Source organism: Drosophila miranda, chromosome XR (assembly GCF_003369915.1).
Source record: "Drosophila miranda strain MSH22 chromosome XR, D.miranda_PacBio2.1, whole genome shotgun sequence".
Classification (NCBI taxonomy): Eukaryota; Metazoa; Arthropoda; class Insecta; order Diptera; family Drosophilidae; genus Drosophila; species Drosophila miranda.
In genome coordinates this window covers 48,248,783-48,268,936 of record NC_046674.1, presented here as the reverse complement: position 1 = coordinate 48,268,936, position 20,154 = coordinate 48,248,783, and the positions used below count along the sequence as shown (strand labels likewise).

General features: G+C 37.7%; 1 protein-coding gene across 3 annotated transcripts in view; it reads right to left on the bottom strand.

The window, feature by feature from the left end:
* Window positions 1-347: 347 nt before the first annotated feature.
* The window catches only part of LOC117186133 (protein ROP), a 37,580-nt gene continuing 17,773 nt past the window's right edge, over window positions 348-20,154 (bottom strand). For all 3 annotated transcript variants that reach the window (XM_033386307.1, XM_033386306.1, XM_033386308.1), the window contains 4 exons: window positions 1,364-1,883; window positions 1,065-1,300; window positions 845-1,012; window positions 348-794 (listed from right to left, as the gene is read on the bottom strand). In XM_033386307.1, coding sequence (XP_033242198.1) covers window positions 387-794; window positions 845-1,012; window positions 1,065-1,300; window positions 1,364-1,883 — 1,332 coding nt within the window. In that variant the 3' untranslated portion in view covers window positions 348-386. The remainder of the gene's footprint in view (window positions 795-844; window positions 1,013-1,064; window positions 1,301-1,363; window positions 1,884-20,154) is intronic.

Sequence of the window (20,154 nt, the reverse complement as noted above, 5' to 3'; positions counted from 1 at the left end):
TAAAAAGGGTGGCTGTATTGTCCGGTGATCTATTGAAATATATACATATGTTAAATTATACACATATACATAAAAATACATATACTCTCTACACATGTATACAATATATTTTTATTAGTTTATATAAATAGATATATATATGTATATACTTTAGAATATTAGCAATTTTATAACTCTAGAATTCTACTATGTTTCTATTACATATATATTTAGAAAATATCTGTCAATATATATTTTTTTATATGTGTTTATATATTTTGAATATAATTAATTTGTGGCAATTTTTTAGTAACCAAAAATGTATAGATTTTTAACGGCAAATTTTAAACAATAAATACAATTGTATAGCGTTTAAAGAGTGCGAAACAAAACACTTTATTTTATATTTAATCTTCCTTAGAAAGACTTCCCAAGTCACTGAGAAAGATTTCAGGAGAAAGAACGTGCGATGATCCGACCAGCACCTCCCAGTTACGCACAGAGTTAGTAACTTCATAAGCGCACCGCATTTCAGACATACTCATGCCACCCACAATGAATACAATCAGCCTGGGAACGTTTTTTACTTGCGCCTGGGCCTTGTCCTTGTGCCAATGGCCATAACGGGCACTAGTAGGCGCATGATAGTTCGTATTTTGTGCCCTACCTTCAAGAAAGGGGAAATGTCGTTGATCGAGCTTATCCTCAATGCAATCCTCCATTATGTCCTTAATTACGGGCGTCCAACGAGACATCTGATAGGTGCTTTCGGTTATTCGTTCTTTGCGCGGCACTGAATATACCTTTTTGCGAGACTAAAATATAAAAAATTTAACATTTTTCATCTTTTCCGTAGATTACTCACATCAGCAATGACATTGATTCCCAGGTAGCTTAAATTGCGAATCATATCTTGATCTTTCGGAGACAACTGGGCATGCGTGAAGAGTTTAGTCAAATTTTCCTCCGAAATCCCATTTTTGATCATCACATAAAGGGCAATTATGCGAACTTTATCGTAGTTAGAAACATTCTAGAACAGGGTTTTAGATAGATCATAAATAATATAAATAATTGGAGCTTACCGCATCCAACAATATGGGCACAATATTCCGCATATGGTCCTTAATTTTTTCGCCCTCGGCATCAGTACCCATCGCCAAGTCTTGTTCAACACGACATAGCTTGTCCACATAGTTTTGATAGGATTTCATGCAGTCCTCGGCCAAATGCAAATGAGTGGAGTACTTTGACAGCTCCTTTTGATATTGCGGCATCTTTTTGATCATTTGAGATAAATCGCGCATTGAGGACTTATCAGCTGTATACGAAAAATGGAAAAATTTTGAGTGATTAATGAAGAATAATGTTATGAAAGACTTACTGGAACTCATCCGCTTTGAGTCGGTAAACTTTTTCAAATTCTGCGTAACCTGTGTTGACACGACTGCAATGTGCTCGTGGCGCAACTCTACCCACAAGTCGTCGTTCTCATCCAGTAACACCTCCTTCTCAGGTTGGTTGGGTCCTGGAGTATAGCGGTACACATCGTTAACAATTGGTAGTAAATCATAGGCCATAGCCTGAAGTGTAAGCTCATGTAAAAACGGTGACACACAATCGAAGCCACGATCCAAAATAAGCAATTGGGAACGTGCTTTTTCCGGCCCTTCGCCCATGGTCGGCTCGTCAGCCTTGTAGGCATCCAGCTTTTGCTGAATCGAAGCAGCCAGATCGATATTTCGATCCCAGTCGCTCCGGTAGCGAACGTTAGGATATTCGCCCAAAGTTGCACACAAAGTGGCAATTTGCTCGGCAATGCGCTCGATGTGCTTGTTTCGAATGGAAGCAAATGCCGGTGAGTATAAGCACTGGAACGTGTCCGGTGAGTCCAGCGAATAGACCTGAGTAGGGAAAAAACGATATTATCAAGAGAACATTTGAAAGTAAATGTTTATTTAATTAAGCATAGGAGTTACAGATTATATGTAAGTTTGAAGAGCGGTTAAACCAATGATTTGTATTAATGTAAATATGTATATATGTAGATCCCTCCATGAATCCACAGTAAACTAATTTTGATGGCGTATTATGATTCAGATTTTGTATTACTTCAGTCATACATCCGAATCCTGCCGACCCCAGCATGTACATACATATGTACAAAGATTAGGGTAAACGTAAAAATTGATCGATTAGTACTTTTTTTCTGGTAGAAAGAAAGAAAGAAATAATAATATACATAGCAAGTTTTCATTTTGCCTGATTCGCCTTCCAGCATAACATAACATTCGCACCAACTTTGTTGCATATTTCTCTTCATAGTCCATATATTCCGTAGCGTTTCAGTAAAGCAATACGATTTCTGGGTTCTCATCTTTTTTTTATACCCGATACTCAAAATGAGTATTGGGGTATATTAGATTTGTGGTAAAAGTGGATGTGTGTAACGTCCAGAAGGAATCGTTTCCGACCCCATAAAGTATATATATTCTTGATCAGCATCAATAGCCGAGTCGATTGAGCCCTGTCTGTCTGTCCGTCCGTCCGTCCGTCTGTCCGTCTGTCCGTCCGTCCGTCTGTCCGTCTGTCCGTCCGTCCGTCTGTCCGTCCACTTCAGCGCCTAGTGCTCAAAGACTATAAGAGCTAGAACAACGATGTTTTGGATCCAGACTTCTGTGATATGTCACTGCTACAAAAATATTTCAAAACTTCGCCCCGCCCACTTCCGCCCCTACAAAGGACGAAAATCTGTGGCATCCACATTTTTAAAGATACGATAAAACCAAAAACGCAGAATCGTAGAGGATGACTATATGTTCTAGAGTGTAAAATCTCAACCAGATCGTATAATTATTATAGCCAGAATCAAGAAAACAATTTCATTCTTTCTCGCTCTGTCTCTCTCTAACACACAGGTTTCATGGTCGGCTTTGCCAATTGCAAAATATGAGTTCAAGGATCTCAGAACCTATAAGAGCCAGAGCAACCAAATTTGGTATCCACACTCCTGTGATATCGGACCTTGACCGTTTTGTGTCAAAATTTCGCCACACCCCCTTCCGCCCCCGCAAAGGACGAAAATCTGGGGCATCCACACATCTCAGAGACTATTAAGGCTAGAGTAACCAAATTTGGTATACACACTCCTTTTAGATCTCACTATAAAACGTATATCTCAAAATTTCGCACCACCCCCTTCCGACCCCACAAAGGACGAAAAAATTTTGCATTCACAATATTGAGGATACGAGAAAACTAAAAACGCAGAATCATAGATAATGACCATATCTATAAGATTGCTGAATCTGGAGCAGATCGGATCATTTTTATAGCCAATAGGAACAAATCAATTTGCAGTGGCTACGCAGCGCCCGACGTCACGCTCAGACTGATTTTCTGTCTCTCTCGCACGCACTCTTTGTCGTGTCTTTTAATAATAGCGGCGTCTGCCGGAGAAGAGACATACTGACTATGTTTCGAGTATAAATGTAGAGTTGCGGTCTCCGCAGCAACTTACAACGTTCCTCCTCGTTTAAATTACACTTAGCCGTGTCGAATCGTGTTAGAAGTTATGCTTTTACATACACAAACATAATAAAATAAGTATAATAAAATGAAAAAAAAAGAGAGTGTATGCGTGTTAAAATTTTGTTTTGCGAAAAAAAGACCCTAGTGTGCATGTTGAAATTATTCTCAGATTTTCGAAGCCTAATACCAAAGGGTATTTGCATTTAGATTCGCAGTTTTAGACCCATAATCGAGTTATTGCCAACGATAGTCTTTTTCAATCCATGACAGCAGAATGAACCCTATTAAAGATATTTTGATTTCTGGAAATAGAGCCAACCAAATTGTAAAGGAACGAACAAAAGATGTATACAATATTATATATAATATACATACATATATTATAATGCATCCTTGAATTTATTCAAAATCATGCAAAAAACTTAAGTATGAATGTACACAGCAAACTGTATTTTAATTGGACGGTTTGAGGTGTGATTAGAAATAAATTTAACTTCTATATCTATATATGTATGCATACATATACATAGACAGCAAACTCTGTTTGTACGCAGTATTTTTACATCTTATATTTAACACAGATTTAACACAGTTTAAAAAAAATACAAATTTCCATTTAGCACGATTCAAAATAACACAACACAAATAAATAAAAACACACGCTCACAAACAGCTAGAAACCATTCGAAAAAACGGACGTGTTGCCGTAAGAAATTTCCTTCACATTGATTTATTTAGCTAAAATTTGCATTCATAACTTATTTGCGGTCCCTGGTTTTAACTTACATGTTGACATTAATATCAAAATATGTGACCTAAATTTATTTCATATGAAATATATACATACATATGTACATACATACGTGGCCCCGCTGAGGGCCGTCCGGGTTAACCTAACCTATGTACATACATATATATAAAAAACGAGTGAAAAATGTATGGACTATACTATAAGGCCCAGCTGAAGGTTTTTACGAAAGGATATTTTGGGAAAGACCCAACGCGAAAATTGTATACGAAACAAATTTCCAATTAAAAAAATATATATTAAGTTGGGGAAATAGAAATATTAAAAGAAAAAGGAAACATATTTTTTGTTGTGTGTCAACTTTCCCCTTTAAAACACACTGTCGTCAAATTTTTGTTTGAAGGACGATTGCATTGTGAGATAAATGGAGACCTACAAAGACAAATGTCTTTATGATAAAGACGAAAATGCAAGCAACGTTACTGAAATAGTTAACGAGGTTTATGGTGCCGATAATGTCTCGGCTAATAATGCGCCATTTTTGTTTCGTAGGTTTTGATTGGAAGGGAATCATCTATCATGAGATACTTCCATATGGGCTAACACTCAACTCGGACCTCTATTGTCACCAATTAGACCGTGTGGAGATTGCAATAGACCACCAAACTTGGACAGCTTGGATTCACCTTATAGTCCGTATCTTTTTCCTTAAAAAAATTTTCTTTACGACAAAAAAAATTGATCCAGTGGACTGCTGAACTAGATAAGTCGAGATTTTTCACACCAGAGCTTTTTTAAGAGTGAAATTTTAAAATTATCCTCAAATGGCAATAAGTCATTGAACAAAACGGGACATATTTTAAATAAATCCTAAAAATAGGGTTATAATAGGTTTCCCCAACCTAATAAATTTAAAACATCAGTAAATGTGGTATAATTTTTTTTGCGCATATTTGTTTTTATTTATGCCATTCGATATGTGGGAAAGGAAGCGTTTCCGACCCCATAGGGTATACATATGTATATATACTTTATCAGCATCAATAGCCGAGTCGATTGGGGCATGTCTGTTTGTCCTTCTAAACTTCTTGTCCTTCTAGACTAAAGGAGCTAGAGCACCGACATTTTGTATCCTGATTTCTGTGATATGTCACTGTTACAAGTGTATTTCAAAACATCGCCCACCTCTTTCGCCCTGTGGCATCCACAATTTTAAAGATACGAGAAAATTTGAAACGCAGATTGTCAAATCTGAATCCGATTAGATCATTATTATAACCAAACGGAACAAACCAATTTTTAGTGGCTACGCAGCGCCCTACACGACCTTGCTGATTTTCTGTCTCTCTCGCACACACTCTTTGTCGTTCAATGTTAACGCCGCCTGGCGGTGGAGAGCCATACTGACGTTAACAACGCTCCTTTATCCTTTTTTTTAAGTCGCTGGCTCATTAGCAACAATTATAAAATTGTATTAATGTTATGTCGTTATTCTAATGTTATTCTATTCGTCTATTTTAAGTTTTCAATAAGTTAATTTTAAACAAAAGTCCATACTAATTTTGTTGTATATCATATGCCATATCGTATGCCATATAATTATAAACAAATATTTGTTTTAATCACACCTTTTTTTAAGGTTTTTTCGGTCATTTTGACCAAACGGAAGAAAAAATGGAATTTAAGAAAATCGATTTTTTTCAACAAAAGCTGAATTTTGTTATTTTTAATTTATTTTTTTACTTTAAACTAATGAAAAAACAAATATAATAACCGTCTTGAAAATATTAAGCTTTCAAATTAAAAATTGATATTTTTTGTCGTAATTTTTTCAAACATTTTGATTTTGAAAACTGGGGAAAAGTCGAAATAAATTCATTTCTGGTGTTTTCATATTTTTTGTATAGTCATATTAATTAGGCGTCGTTTAAGGTATGGTTTGTAAAAAATCGCTGGATAAACGGCTAAGGTGCAGCCGTTTGACCAAAACTTCAATAGCTGCATTTTGCCGGTAATACTTTTAATTTTTGCCCAGACCCCTTTCGCCCCCACAAAGGACGAAAATCTGTGGCATGCACAATTTCTAAGATATGAGAAAACTAAAAACGCAGAATCGTAGAGACTGGCCATATCTAGCAGATTACTGAATCTGAATCAGATCGGATTAATAATATAGCCAAAAGTAACAAATCAATTTGCAGTGGCTACCCAACGACGCGGCGCGCTGGCCCCAGCTGCGACTCAACGTTTTTCCTCGTTTTTTCTTCAGTATGGCCGCTAAACCGTTAAAAAGTACCACATTAAAAAATACGTATTTCTAAATATGTATATGACGACTCGTATGATATACAACCATTCTAAATAAATAAAGCATACACCCAGCGACAAAAGCCGCACTCTAGAATTTTATGCATTTTTTACTTATCCAGCATAGGGTTTACAATGTACATACATATGTACATATTATGCTCCCTTACGGCAGCAGCCTTTGTAGCCGTTCTCTCGCCTTAATAATAATAATTATAATTAATAATAGTAATTAATTAATCATAATAAATATAATAATTAATTCATTAATTATATATTAATTATAATTAATTCATTAATTATATATTAATTATAATTAATTCATTAATTATATATTAATTATAATTAATTCATTAATTATATATTAATTATAATTAATAATTTATTTTTGGTTTTATTACACAATTGACCCTATTGGGCATCGAATTCATCCGTTATATCCTCGAACCAAACTTCTTCTATAATTTCCCTTAACTCAACCATAGTTTTTGGTTTTCTTATTTTGGCAGTCTTAAGGGCTTAGACATTCTCTATCGTATTGAGGGGGCTGTTACCTGGCCAGTATAAGGACTTAATGTCCAATTTCGCTTTCAAAATGTCTGTCGTTGAAAAATAGTCGAATCTAGTTGAATGCATTTTTTTAAATAGCAAAACATCAAAGAATCACTTAAAGAACGCGCACGATGGCAAGGAGCAGAATCGTCCTGAGAGAAGGGATCTTCTCCACTCTCACTAACTAAATCCATACTGTACAGAACTCCCTTTTTTTTGCATTCACCATACTCTTAATAATTTAGCGATTAAGTACATTTACACTTGCTCGCATATCTCTGCATACACTAAGAAAGCGAACTACATTTTCATGTTTAGTTGCGGATAACTTTTAATATAAGGCACTTTGGGCAACGATTTTTTTTAATAATATTCTTTGCTTATTTATAAACTTACCTACATTTGTTTTTTATTCAATAAAAAAAAAACTGAACAGGAAAACAAATCATTTAAAAAAAATATCAGAAAAATTTGACACCTCAAAAGTCTGCGTACACTCTAATAATTCTGCGTACACGACTAAAATTCTAAGTTGTTAATATTTTGTGGGATCTCCCTATCGTTTTAAAATATCTGCCAGACGTCTAGGCATTGAGTCAACCAGATTCCTGGTGTCCTCTGCAGTTATTTTGCCCCATTCCTCCAGGATAACTTCCTTCAACATGTTTTTAGAGCTTATGGTGTGCTTACGAATCCTGCGATCGAGTAAATCCCATAGATGTTCTATGGGATTCCGGTCTGGGGACTAAGGAGGCGATCGAAGCTCATTTTTTACATTGTAAAGCAAACAGAGCTTAACATTGTGGGCAGTATGCGTCGGATCATTGTCTTGTTGGTAGAAAAAGTCGTCTTCAAGCTGTAATTTTTTGGGCACTCTGCTGAAGGCTTTCTTCCAGACTTTGAATACATGCTTTGTGGTCCATTGTGGATTCTATAAAAACGAGATTTCCAACACCATTGGCCGCCATTCAACCAAACACCGTTACACCACCACTTCCATGTTTTACAGTCGGTAGTAAATGTTCTTTGTCCATGGCTGTTCCGCTTTTTCTCCAACAAATTTTCTTTCTTTTTATGCCCTTGCTCTCATCTGAAGAAATTACCCTTTTCCAGAAGATGCGAACCTATTGGACATAGGAAAAACAGGACAATGATCCGACGCATACTGCCCACAATGTTAAGCTCTGTTTGCTTTACAATGTAAAAAATGAGCTTCGATCGCCTCCTTAGTCCCCAGACCTGAATCCCATAGAACATCTATGGGATTTACTCGATCGCAGGATTCGTAAGCACACCATAAGCTCTAAAAACATGTTGAAGGAAGTTATCCTGGAGGAATGGGGCAAAATAACTGCAGAGGACACCAGGAATCTGGTTGACTCAATGCCTAGACGTCTGGCAGATATTTTAAAACGATAGGGAGATCCCACAAAATATTAACAACTTAGAATTTTAGTCGTGTACGCAGAATTATTAGAGTGTACGCAGACTTTTGAGGTGTCAAATTTTTCTGATATTTTTTTTAAATGATTTGTTTTCCTGTTCAGTTTTTTTTTTATTGAATAAAAAACAAATGTAGGTAAGTTTATAAATAAGCAAAGAATATTATTAAAAAAAATCGTTGCCCAAAGTGCCTTATATTAAAAGTTATCCGCAACTAAACATGAAAATGTAGTTCGCTTTCTAAGTGTATGCAGAGATATGCGAGCAAGTGTAAATGTACTTAATCGCTAAATTATTAAGAGTATGGTGAATGCAAAAAAAAGGGAGTTCTGTACAGTATGGATTTAGTTAGTGAGAGTGGAGAAGATCCCTTCTCTCAGGACGATTCTGCTCCTTGCCATCGTGCGCGTTCTTTAAGTGATTCTTTGATGTTTTGCTATTTAAAAAAATGCATTCAACTAGATTCGACTATTTTTCAACGACAGACATTTTGAAAGCGAAATTGGACATTAAGTCCTTATACTGGCCAGGTAACAGCCCCCTCAATACGATAGAGAATGTCTAAGCCCTTAAGACTGCCAAAATAAGAAAACCAAAAACTATGGTTGAGTTAAGGGAAATTATAGAAGAAGTTTGGTTCGAGGATATAACGGATGAATTCGATGCCCAATAGGGTCAATTGTGTAATAAAACCAAAAATAAATTATTAATTATAATTAATATATAATTAATGAATTAATTATAATTAATATATAATTAATGAATTAATTATAATTAATATATAATTAATGAATTAATTATAATTAATATATAATTAATGAATTAATTATTATATTTATTATGATTAATTAATTACTATTATTAATTATAATTATTATTATTAAGGCGAGAGAACGGCTACAAAGGCTGCTGCCGTAAGGGAGCATAATATGTACATATGTATGTACATTGTAAACCCTATGCTGGATAAGTAAAAAATGCATAAAATTCTAGAGTGCGGCTTTTGTCGCTGGGTGTATGCTTTATTTATTTAGAATGGTTGTATATCATACGAGTCGTCATATACATATTTAGAAATACGTATTTTTTAATGTGGTACTTTTTAACGGTTTAGCGGCCATACTGAAGAAAAAACGAGGAAAAACGTTGAGTCGCAGCTGGGGCCAGCGCGCCGCGTCGTTGGGTAGCCACTGCAAATTGATTTGTTACTTTTGGCTATATTATTAATCCGATCTGATTCAGATTCAGTAATCTGCTAGATATGGCCAGTCTCTACGATTCTGCGTTTTTAGTTTTCTCATATCTTAGAAATTGTGCATGCCACAGATTTTCGTCCTTTGTGGGGCGAAAGGGGTCTGGGCAAAAATTAAAAGTATTAACGGCAAAATGCAGCTATTGAAGTTTTGGTCAAACGGCTGCACCTTAGCCGTTTATCCAGCGATTTTTTACAAACCATACCTTAAACGACGCCTAATTAATATGACTATACAAAAAATATGAAAACACCAGAAATGAATTTATTTCGACTTTTCCCCAGTTTTCAAAATCAAAATGTTTGAAAAAATTACGACAAAAAATATCAATTTTTAATTTGAAAGCTTAATATTTTCAAGACGGTTATTATATTTGTTTTTTCATTAGTTTAAAGTAAAAAAATAAATTAAAAATAACAAAATTCAGCTTTTGTTGAAAAAAATCGATTTTCTTAAATTCCATTTTTTCTTCCGTTTGGTCAAAATGACCGAAAAAACCTTAAAAAAGGTGTGATTAAAACAAATATTTGTTTATAATTATATGGCATACGATATGGCATATGATATACAACAAAATTAGTATGGACTTTTGTTTAAAATTAACTTATTGAAAACTTAAAATAGACGAATAGAATAACATTAGAATAACGACATAACATTAATACAATTTTATAATTGTTGCTAATGAGCCAGCGACTTAAAAAAAAGGATAAAGGAGCGTTGTTAACGTCAGTATGGCTCTCCTCCGCCAGACGGCGCCAACATTGAACAAAAAAGAGTGTGTGCGAGAGAGACAGAAAAGTAGTCCGAAAGTGTAGGGCACTGCGTAGGCATAGAAAATTGACTTGTTCTGAACTGATCCAGATTCGGCGATCTTGTAGATATGGTTATTCTCTATGATTTCGCGATATAAAGATGGCAAATATAGTCACTCTCTATAATTCTCTTCTTTCTGAGTTTCTCCTGACTCCTTTGTGGGGACGGAAGGCGCGGGGCAAAGTTTTGAAATACACTTGTAAACACAAAACGTGGTTGCTTTAGCTCTTATGGACTTTCACCACTAGGCGCTCATAAGGATGGACAAAGGAACGGACGGACAGACAGACAATTCTCAATCGACTCGACTATTGATGCTGATAAGGAATATATGTACTTCCTTCTGGACGTTACACACATCCACTTTCACCAAAAATCTAATATACCCCTATACCCCCTACTCATTTTGAGTATCGCGTATAAAAATGCCGTTTCTATTATTTTGACCCAGGGATATTTTTAGCTTTTTACGCGGAAATGGCAGTTAAGTAATAATACGTAATGATCATTCTTCGACTAAGTTCACCGCTAAAGTTGAAGCTGACTATAAGAACCTGTATTGTTTTTTTTTTTATTTACACTGCTGAAACTTATTCCAAATTATGCTCGCGCACACTGTAGCTGAAAGGGGAGCTGATAATTTATTTATAAGCTCTGAAAAAAAAAACACTGCACCGGAGCAAGTGCGCACATTGCTGACTGAGCTGAGCTGAAGTCTTAAAAAGCTCGCTGAAATCAGCTCAGCTTAGTTTGATCCATCAAGCATTCTTTTTTTTTCAGCAAGCTGATTGCTGATATCTACCATCAATATTTCCTTACTATACTACATACACAGTGGTTCGAGTTTCATCAAAAATGTGTGGGCTATGTACAAACATGTAATTACACAAGTGGAAAGTTTTGGGCTGACTGTTTAAAAAAAACAAAGAAGTTTTTCATATAACTTTTTTATATAAATGCCATAGCTCGCAAATAACTGTTGACACTTTCGGCGTGTCTGATAAAAACCTCTCATTGACGGACACATTGAGAAAATAGACTGAAAAGACCCGATCAAATCTGTTTTTGCTCAACTCGCTCTTCGCTCAAGCAAAGACCGATTTTTTCACTTCTCTTTTGTTCCTGTTTTTCACTGAGCATCTTGTCGCGAGTGAACGAACAAAGTGTTGACCGTCGTTTGCGAGCTATGATAAATACAGATGTTAGATTCCATTTCAACAAGTGCTTGGTAAAGCTTTAAAATATACCAATATGCTGTTGCATTTCGTTGAGATAGTTCTTAAACTCAAATAGTAGTTTAATATGCAAAAACATAGCTATCAGATCATCTTTCAGCTCAACCGACAATGTACGCACCTGCCAGCCTGAAAATAGCTCTCAGATCAGCTCGGCTTTCAGCTCCGATTTTAGCTACAGTGTGCGCGAGCCCTTACATATTACATAAAAAGGAGTATTGTTTTCTGTCGGACTTCTCGACTCACGAATTCCTTTTAACTTAAACTACCTCAACTAGCTTTATTTTCGAAGCTTTCCAATTTGCCGTACTGCACCGATCTCATTTTCTCGTCAATTTCGTCTCTCTGATCTTATGACATGGGCAAGCCACGCAGACCGAAAACGCTATGCCATCGGGATATGCTCGGAAATATTCATCAATTGACGAGCTCTTCATTTAAGAGCGCATGCTAGCGCAAAGAGCAGATACCAGCTACTGCTCCGCATAAGTAGTGATATTTAGCATGTATTTAATAGAATGGATTGTCACACAAATTTAGAATGTACAGTTGCGGTTCAAATACCAAATTAAAATGCTTCTATGGGTTTTGAATATTGTTAATCTTCTAGTAGACAGAAGACAAAACGAAACATTGTATTGGTGCCAACCACTGTTATACGCGTGTACGTAAGCGCCATTACAACAGCAGCGCACATTCCTGTTGACATATGATAGGGACTTGCCGATTGCTGCTGTACTTGAAAATACACTTATGTTTTCTTATTTCTTTTTTTGCGATTTTTCGCTCAACATCACCGTTTGCCTGCGGTCAAAATAATAGAAATGCTCTACTAAATTATGAAATGTACTATATTTTTTGCAACATTTTTGGTGTTAAATATTACTTGAATGTTTTATTTTACAGCTTTTAAGCTTTTATAGTTTCCTTTTTGGTCATTTGTTGTCGGTATCATGAGGCGTGGCAAACAGTGTCGATAAGCGTTCCTTTCAGAAGGAACGAAATATGTCGAGGTGCAGATGGTTTTAAATAAGAACGCTAAAGTAAAACCCGTGATCGGCAAAGTTTTTCTCAAAAATATCAGTTGATCGACTACTACGACAGGCAAGGTTTCACCTTTTGCTCCTTCCTTAAAAATTTTTTAATTTGGAAACTAGTATCGAAAACAATAGCAGAAGCCTAATAGATTAAAATTTAATAGTATAAAATCCAAAAAAATGTTTACTGGCAAAAAACATGTAGACACAAGGTTGAAGTTTGCAAGGGAACACAAATAACCATTGGAAAAGTGAAGGAATATTTTTTTGTCGGAGGACATGCATCTGCATCGATATTTTTAGAGATGCCAAAATTTGGTTAACTCCGTTCCAAATCACTGTGAAGCTGTTATAGAAAAGGCTACTATCAAAGGCTAAAAATTAAAATTGTCTACACATATAAATTTCTTATAACGAATATTTTAAAAGCTATAATTAGCCAAGTTACTATAAAAGATAGGCTCCGTTTTTTACTTTCACAAAAGTTTTCCGATTTATTTTTGAAATCACATAAATTGGGGCTTCTATATTCACATTCCGCAAGATTTCTTCGTTTTCAAAACGAAAATACTTTTGTTGATGAAATGAAAAGCAAACGGCTTTTTATACAACAAAACGAACATTAATTGCAAAAGGAAAAAAATGGATGACTTATTGATGCATTAACATAAACTTGACACCTATATCAGGGTATTTTAACTTGTGCTTTCTTTATAAATAATTTTATTTTAAACCAACCTCAAATTTGGCTCGGAAAAAAATTTGTTTTGCTGAAATGCTCCTAAATCTTGTTATTGAGAACAAATAAAAATACAAGTTTTTATTACTACTATGCATTACTATTATTTTGACAGCAGCTGTACATATGTATGTATGTACATTAGGCTTGCGCTTATTTGTACACGTGCAGAATATTAAAATATCGAAACGCCACCCTCATCTACCCAAGATGCATGGGTGAATGGGAATGAAATTGGGAGTAGTTGATCAAATTAAAAAAGCCTGTTTTGATACAAATGTGTCTAATTCTGGACAACTTAACAGCGCTACATTCCGCCTAGAGAAACTATTAGACAAAAGACTCATATACCTTTTACCTTATACCATGCAGACATCGCACCAGTCTGGTGCCATGATGCAATTATGTATATGATGCATATGTATAATTGCATCATGGCACCAGTAAAATAGATTTTTTATTTTTTTTCTGTGGACGTTGACATGCAATGACTGCATCTTTCAAGAGGCGATGCAGTTACTGCACCGTCAAGTGGCCCGTGTGACACCAGCAGAAGGCTGTTACGCGCGGATCCCAGGCAAAACGCAGCCCTCCTCCCGCCCAACCGACCGAGGGGCGCTGCCGCATGACGCGCGGTGCGTAGCCGAACCAAACGCGAACATGCAAGAAAGATAGCTATTAGACTAACATTCGAGGAAAATTAGTACTAAACTTACTAAGAAACTAAGCATGCAATCAAAGTACAAATACCACTACAGTTACTAATAATAGAAAGGTGTGTAAGGATTAATAATTTAATAAGAGGAAGAGAATTAGTGGTGGATATAATATGGTAGAGGGAATTATAATCCGAGCATAAGACCCTAAACGGTTCATGCAAGGAATAATTCGATCTACAAAGTGGAAGGAACAACGGTATAAAATTTCTAGTCAGTCTAATAGGAATCGTGAAGTTTATGCGGCTCAACAGATCAGGGCTGTCTATGTCACCCCTGATCAAGTTGTGCATAAATATCACACCAAGCATTTTTCTACGGTTAACTAAGGATGGGAGGTTTACTAATAGTAGTCTACTAGAGTAAGATGGGAGTCTTACACCCGCATCCCAGTTAAGGCCCCGCAGAGCAAAGAGTAAAAAGTTTTTCTGTACTGATTCTATACGGTCCTGGTGTACTTTGTACTGAGGGCACCATACACAGGAGCCGTATTCTAAGATCGGACGAACAAGCGAGGTATAGAGAGTCTTTGTTATATAGGGGTCGTCAAATTCCTTTGACCACCTCTTTATAAACCCAAGCACGCCCATGGCCTTATTTACCATGGTAGAAATGTGTTCGGAAAACTTTAACTTGGGGTCTAACATAACACCCAGATCATCCACCAGGGTAATTCTCTCAAGAGAACCACCAAATAGGGTGTAGGGAGCCAACAAAGGGCTAGAACGATGAAATGTCATAACTTTGCATTTCGAGGCATTAAGGTGTAACAAGTTTGCACAACACCATGACTGAAAGTTATTGAGATCGGATTGCAAGCGAGAATGAAATGAAATGTCCTTGTACTGGACACAGAGTTTAACATCATCCGCATACATAAGTACTCGAGAGTATGTTAATACTGAAGGTAAGTCATTAATAAAGAGTGTGAAGAGTAAGGGGCCTAGATGGCTGCCTTGTGGTACTCCCGAAGAAACCTTTACTGGGAAAGAGAGGGAGTTTTTGAAGAGGACTCTTTGAGACCTAGAACAAAGATAGCTAGAAATCCATCTCAGGAGGTTGGGCGGAAACCCTAAAAGGTCAAGTTTATGCGCTAAAAGGGAATGGTTTACAGAGTCGAATGCTTTACTAAAGTCGGTGTAAATAACATCCGTCTGTAAGTTACATTGAAAGCCTTTAATAATGAAAGAGGTAAACTCTAACAAGTTCGTGTTGGTTGATCGCCGCCTTATAAATCCATGCTGAGTTGGAGATATAAGTGACTTGCAGAGATGTTGCAAGTGCGGAGTTAAAACCCTCTCAAACATTTTAGGAATAGCGGATAACTTTGCTATACCTCTATAATTTTTTGCATCAGACTTGCTACCTTTTTTATGGAGAGGAATTATAAACGATTCCTTCCAGATCGGGGGGAAGCAAGAAGAATCAATGGATAGGGTGAATAGTTTAAGCAAAGGTCCACACAGAGCCTCGGCGCAGTACCTGAGTACACAACCTGGAACCCCGTCTGGACCCGGTGAAAACACCGGCTTAACTAGTCGAAGATCATGAAGTAGGGAACATTCATTTAACAAGGGACTGAAAATGCCGTTCGACCTCGGTAAACCGTATGGGTACGGTTGACCAGAGTAGCTTTCCTCAGAATAGGTGGTTTGGAAGAATTGGGCAAAAAGATCGGCAATTGCCTGATCATTATTTGCCGCCATATTAGGAAATGATAGCGAGGATGGGTGTGCGGACGTTCTACGCTTACTGTTTACGAAGCTGTAAAACTGTTTAGGGTCCTGAGAAAAACGTATCCTGCATCGAGATAGGTAGTTCTTATAGCATTGAGCATTAAGAACTGAAAAGTTTGACCGAGCTAATACATAGCGAGAGTGAGAAGTAGGAGAACCCACTTCTTGAAATTTTTTATAAAGTCTTGATTTTAAGTTTTTTAGACTGGATAACTCTTTGGTAAACCAAGGGGGTTTTCCAGATCTAGTCGGACAACAAAGCGGGACACAAGAATCGAAAAATGTGCCAAGAGCATTGTAAAAAATGTTTGTGCCTTTTATGATATCAGTGCACAAGTACAAAGCGGACCAATCAAAATCCCTAATGAGGTTATTAAGCTTCGCAAACTCGGCTTTACGAAAGCAGCGGACACGTTCGGGCAGCCTACTCGACCGATCCAATACAGTTGGTCCTATATCTAGCGACACCTCGAAAGTAGGGTGGTAGGCGTCTTCAGGTATAGTGAGCGGAAGGGCTCGGGTTAACAACACTATGGTCGGATCCGATACAAAGCACAGATCAAGCAATCGACCCAAGGAATTTTTCACATGGTTGACTTGAGACAGGGATAGGTCAAGCAAGCCGTCAACAAAGTCATGTCGTGACATGGGCACTAGGATACTAGACTCGTTTACCGAAGACCAAACAGTTCCTGGCAAGTTGAAGTCACCAAGAACTATCATACGATCTTTATCAGATAGCGAGGAAGAAACAGCGGTTAAAGCGGACAAGTGCTGCTCATAAATTGAAATATCCGAAGAAGGTGGGATATACGAGCAAGTAATGAATATAGCGAAAGCGGGAAGAATCAGTTTTACACACAGGAATTCCAGTTCCTGTTGAACTTGGACTGTGAAGTGTTCCGACGTGAAGTAAGAGTCCACTGCAATTAGAACCCCCCCTGCACGTCGAGACGAACGGTCCTTTCTAAAAGTTGTGTACCGACCTGCCAAGACCTCGAAACTAAGAATGTCCGGCTTTAACCAGGTTTCAGTAAACACAATAACGTGGGAAGCAAATGCAACACTATCCCGGAAAAGAATGCTGAGCTTACTACGCAAGCCTCTTACATTCTGATAGGTTACTAAAAGAGAAGTTCGTTTTTTGGAAAGGTGAAAGCAAGACGGGAAGTTGAGGAAGAGGAAGTTGAGGTTGAGGGTGGCACACTGGAAAGATTTGGAAGGGATATGGGGGGCCTATTTTTCTTCTTAGCCTTAAACTCCTTCACCACCAAATGCTCCGGCCAAAATTTGGCGGAGCAAATGGTGTCAAATTGAGTTGGGGAGATGCTTATCTTAAACGAGGCTATCTCCCTGGCATAAGAGAAGTTAAATTTCTCCACCTTTAAACCCACGGCTTTTATTTTGCTTTGAATAAAAGCAATTACATCATTAGATGTGAGGTCAGGGGCCAGCCGTGAAACAAAAACTTGTCGTTTTGGTGGGACTCCCACCAGTGGTTTAGTCACCACAGGCCTAGTACCTGTGGTGGCAATATCCGGAGGTCCGGAACGTCTATTTACTGGTGGGATCGGGATAGACGGGACAACTAGCGAACTTGCGGACACCACGGACACGGACGCTGCAGACGTACTTGGCTGCACATTCTCCGAGGCGATGAATTCGGCTACCGAATCTGCATCGCCAGCAGCTGTCGTTGCCCTTGGAGTGGCAAACGAGATCAACTGCTGCACACTTGGAGTGGTCGGAATCAGTTTTTCGGCGGCGCACGGCTGAGTGACGGTTGGCAATTGCAGATCCCGCGGAGTGACCTTTTTGCGCCTCGGAGACTCATTCAGCAGTTTTAAACCGCTAAACTGAGCCTCCATGGCTAGGAGCCGATCGTATTGGTTTTTAAAACCAACGGTCAGCTCCTTAAAGCCACTCCGCGTCTGCCTCATGAAAGCCACCATGTCTTTCTCCACCGCACGGCATGCCTCGCAACTGTAATGCAAGCCATTACGTTTGGCTATAGCATCACTCACGAGGCCAGAAAATCCAGCACATTTTGCGTGCACTACGCTGTCGCAGAGCCAGCAGGGGACATTCGGCTGATCGTGGGTGATCTGCTTCTTGCAGCTTTTTTTGGCACAGACCACAGCGTATTCCATTTTATTATTTATTTATATACTATTATTTGCAAAACAAATTGGTATCAGACCAATGTGCCAGACAACGCTCAAAGCGGAATTGGTAAAAAAAAAGAGAGCAGAGTGGAGAGCGGTTATAGCGAGAGCTACTAAGCAGAGAGCGCTATTGCTCGTAAAGTTTGAAGAGCGAGAGAGAAAGAACAGTTATTGAAGTTGAGGTGATAGCGAGAGAGTGATAAAAAAAACAAAAGCTACCAGACGAGAGCGGACTGCAATGCAATGTAATGCGTACTCACTCACTGCAACAACACAAACACAAGCACAAGCCGACGCCGAAAAATAAAAAGTTAAATAATGTTTTAACACAAGTTAAAAGGCATGCACTCGCGTAATAGAATAGGTTTCCAGATTGTTGTCTGGTTAGGAAGTATAATTAGAATTTAGTTAGGAAAACACCGGCTGTTTATTCAAAACAAAAGGAAAAAATGCGGAGCGCAAAACAAAAACACGTCTGATCACTACGAAAGATAATCGAAAGATGCGGGCAGCATTTGAGTCATGTGCCGAAGCTACATCAGGTACAAACGTTGCACTCCTTGGCAAATTTAAAGATTCCTGGAAAACTATTGAAAAAATCAAGTTTAAGTTTGGTTTTACTAATCAGTACGTTGCAAGGCATTTAAATGACAGAAGAAATGCAATAATTAACTTCTGCCAAGTTGAATTGAGAAAACTCATGCGCGTACTGATTACGCTGAATTGTTAGAGTTAACTCACTTTTTATACCCGATACTCAAAATGAGTATTGGGGTATATTAGATTTGTGGTGAAAATTTATGTGTGTAACGTCCAAAAGGAATCGTTTCCGACCCCATATAGTATTTATATTCTTGATCAGCATCAATAGCCGAGTCGATTGAGCCCTGTCTGTCTGTCCGTCCGTCCCTATCAGTGCCTAGTGCTCAAATACTATAAGAACTAGAGCAACGACATTTTATATCCGGACTTCTGTGATATGTCACTGTTAAAAGAATGTTTCAAAACTTTGCCCCGCCCACTTCCGCCCCCACAAAGAGCGAAAATCTGTGGCATCCACAATTTCAAAGATTCGAGAAAACTGAAACGCAGAATCGTATAGGATGACTATATCTTCTAGAGTGCAAAATCTGAACCAGATCGTATAATTATTATAGCCAAAATCAAGAAAACAATTTTATTTTTTCTGGCTCTGTCTCTCTCTAGCACACAGGTTTCATGGTCGGTTTTGCCAATTGCAACATGTGAGTTCAAGGATCTCAGAACTAATAAGAGCTAGAGCAACCAAATTTTTGATCCACACACCTGTGATATCGGACCTTGACCGTTTGGTCTCAAAATTTCGCCACACCCCCTTCCGCCGCCGCAAAGGACGAAAATCTGGGGATATCCACAAATCTCAGAGACTATTAAGGCTAGAGTTACCAAATTTGGTATCCACACTCCTGTTTGACCTCATTATAAAACGTATATCTCAAAATTTGGCCCGTTTGGTCGTTTAATATTAGCGGCGTCTGCCGGAGAAGAGCCATACTGACGAAGTATCGGGTATAAATGTAGAGTTGCGGTCTCCGCAGCAACTCACAACGTTCCCCCTCGTTTTTTTTTTGGATCGGTTCCCAAAGGTCATTGTTTCCGACTACCTGGACCAATGCACCATGCACGCTGGATGCCTTTTTTTAGAGACAAGTTTAAGTTGACAATTCGAGAAGAGTTGACGATTCTATTATTATAGTGCGTTCTTATATAAATTATTTGGTTCGGTCAACATTAGCTGTTGAAGCTCCAAATCTGGACTTTCAATTTATATGCGAAATGTACAACTATAAAGAATTTTATCCGAAAATTGCAAACGTCGTTTTAAAAAAGACTTGCAGCCATTTGTGGTATTTATCTG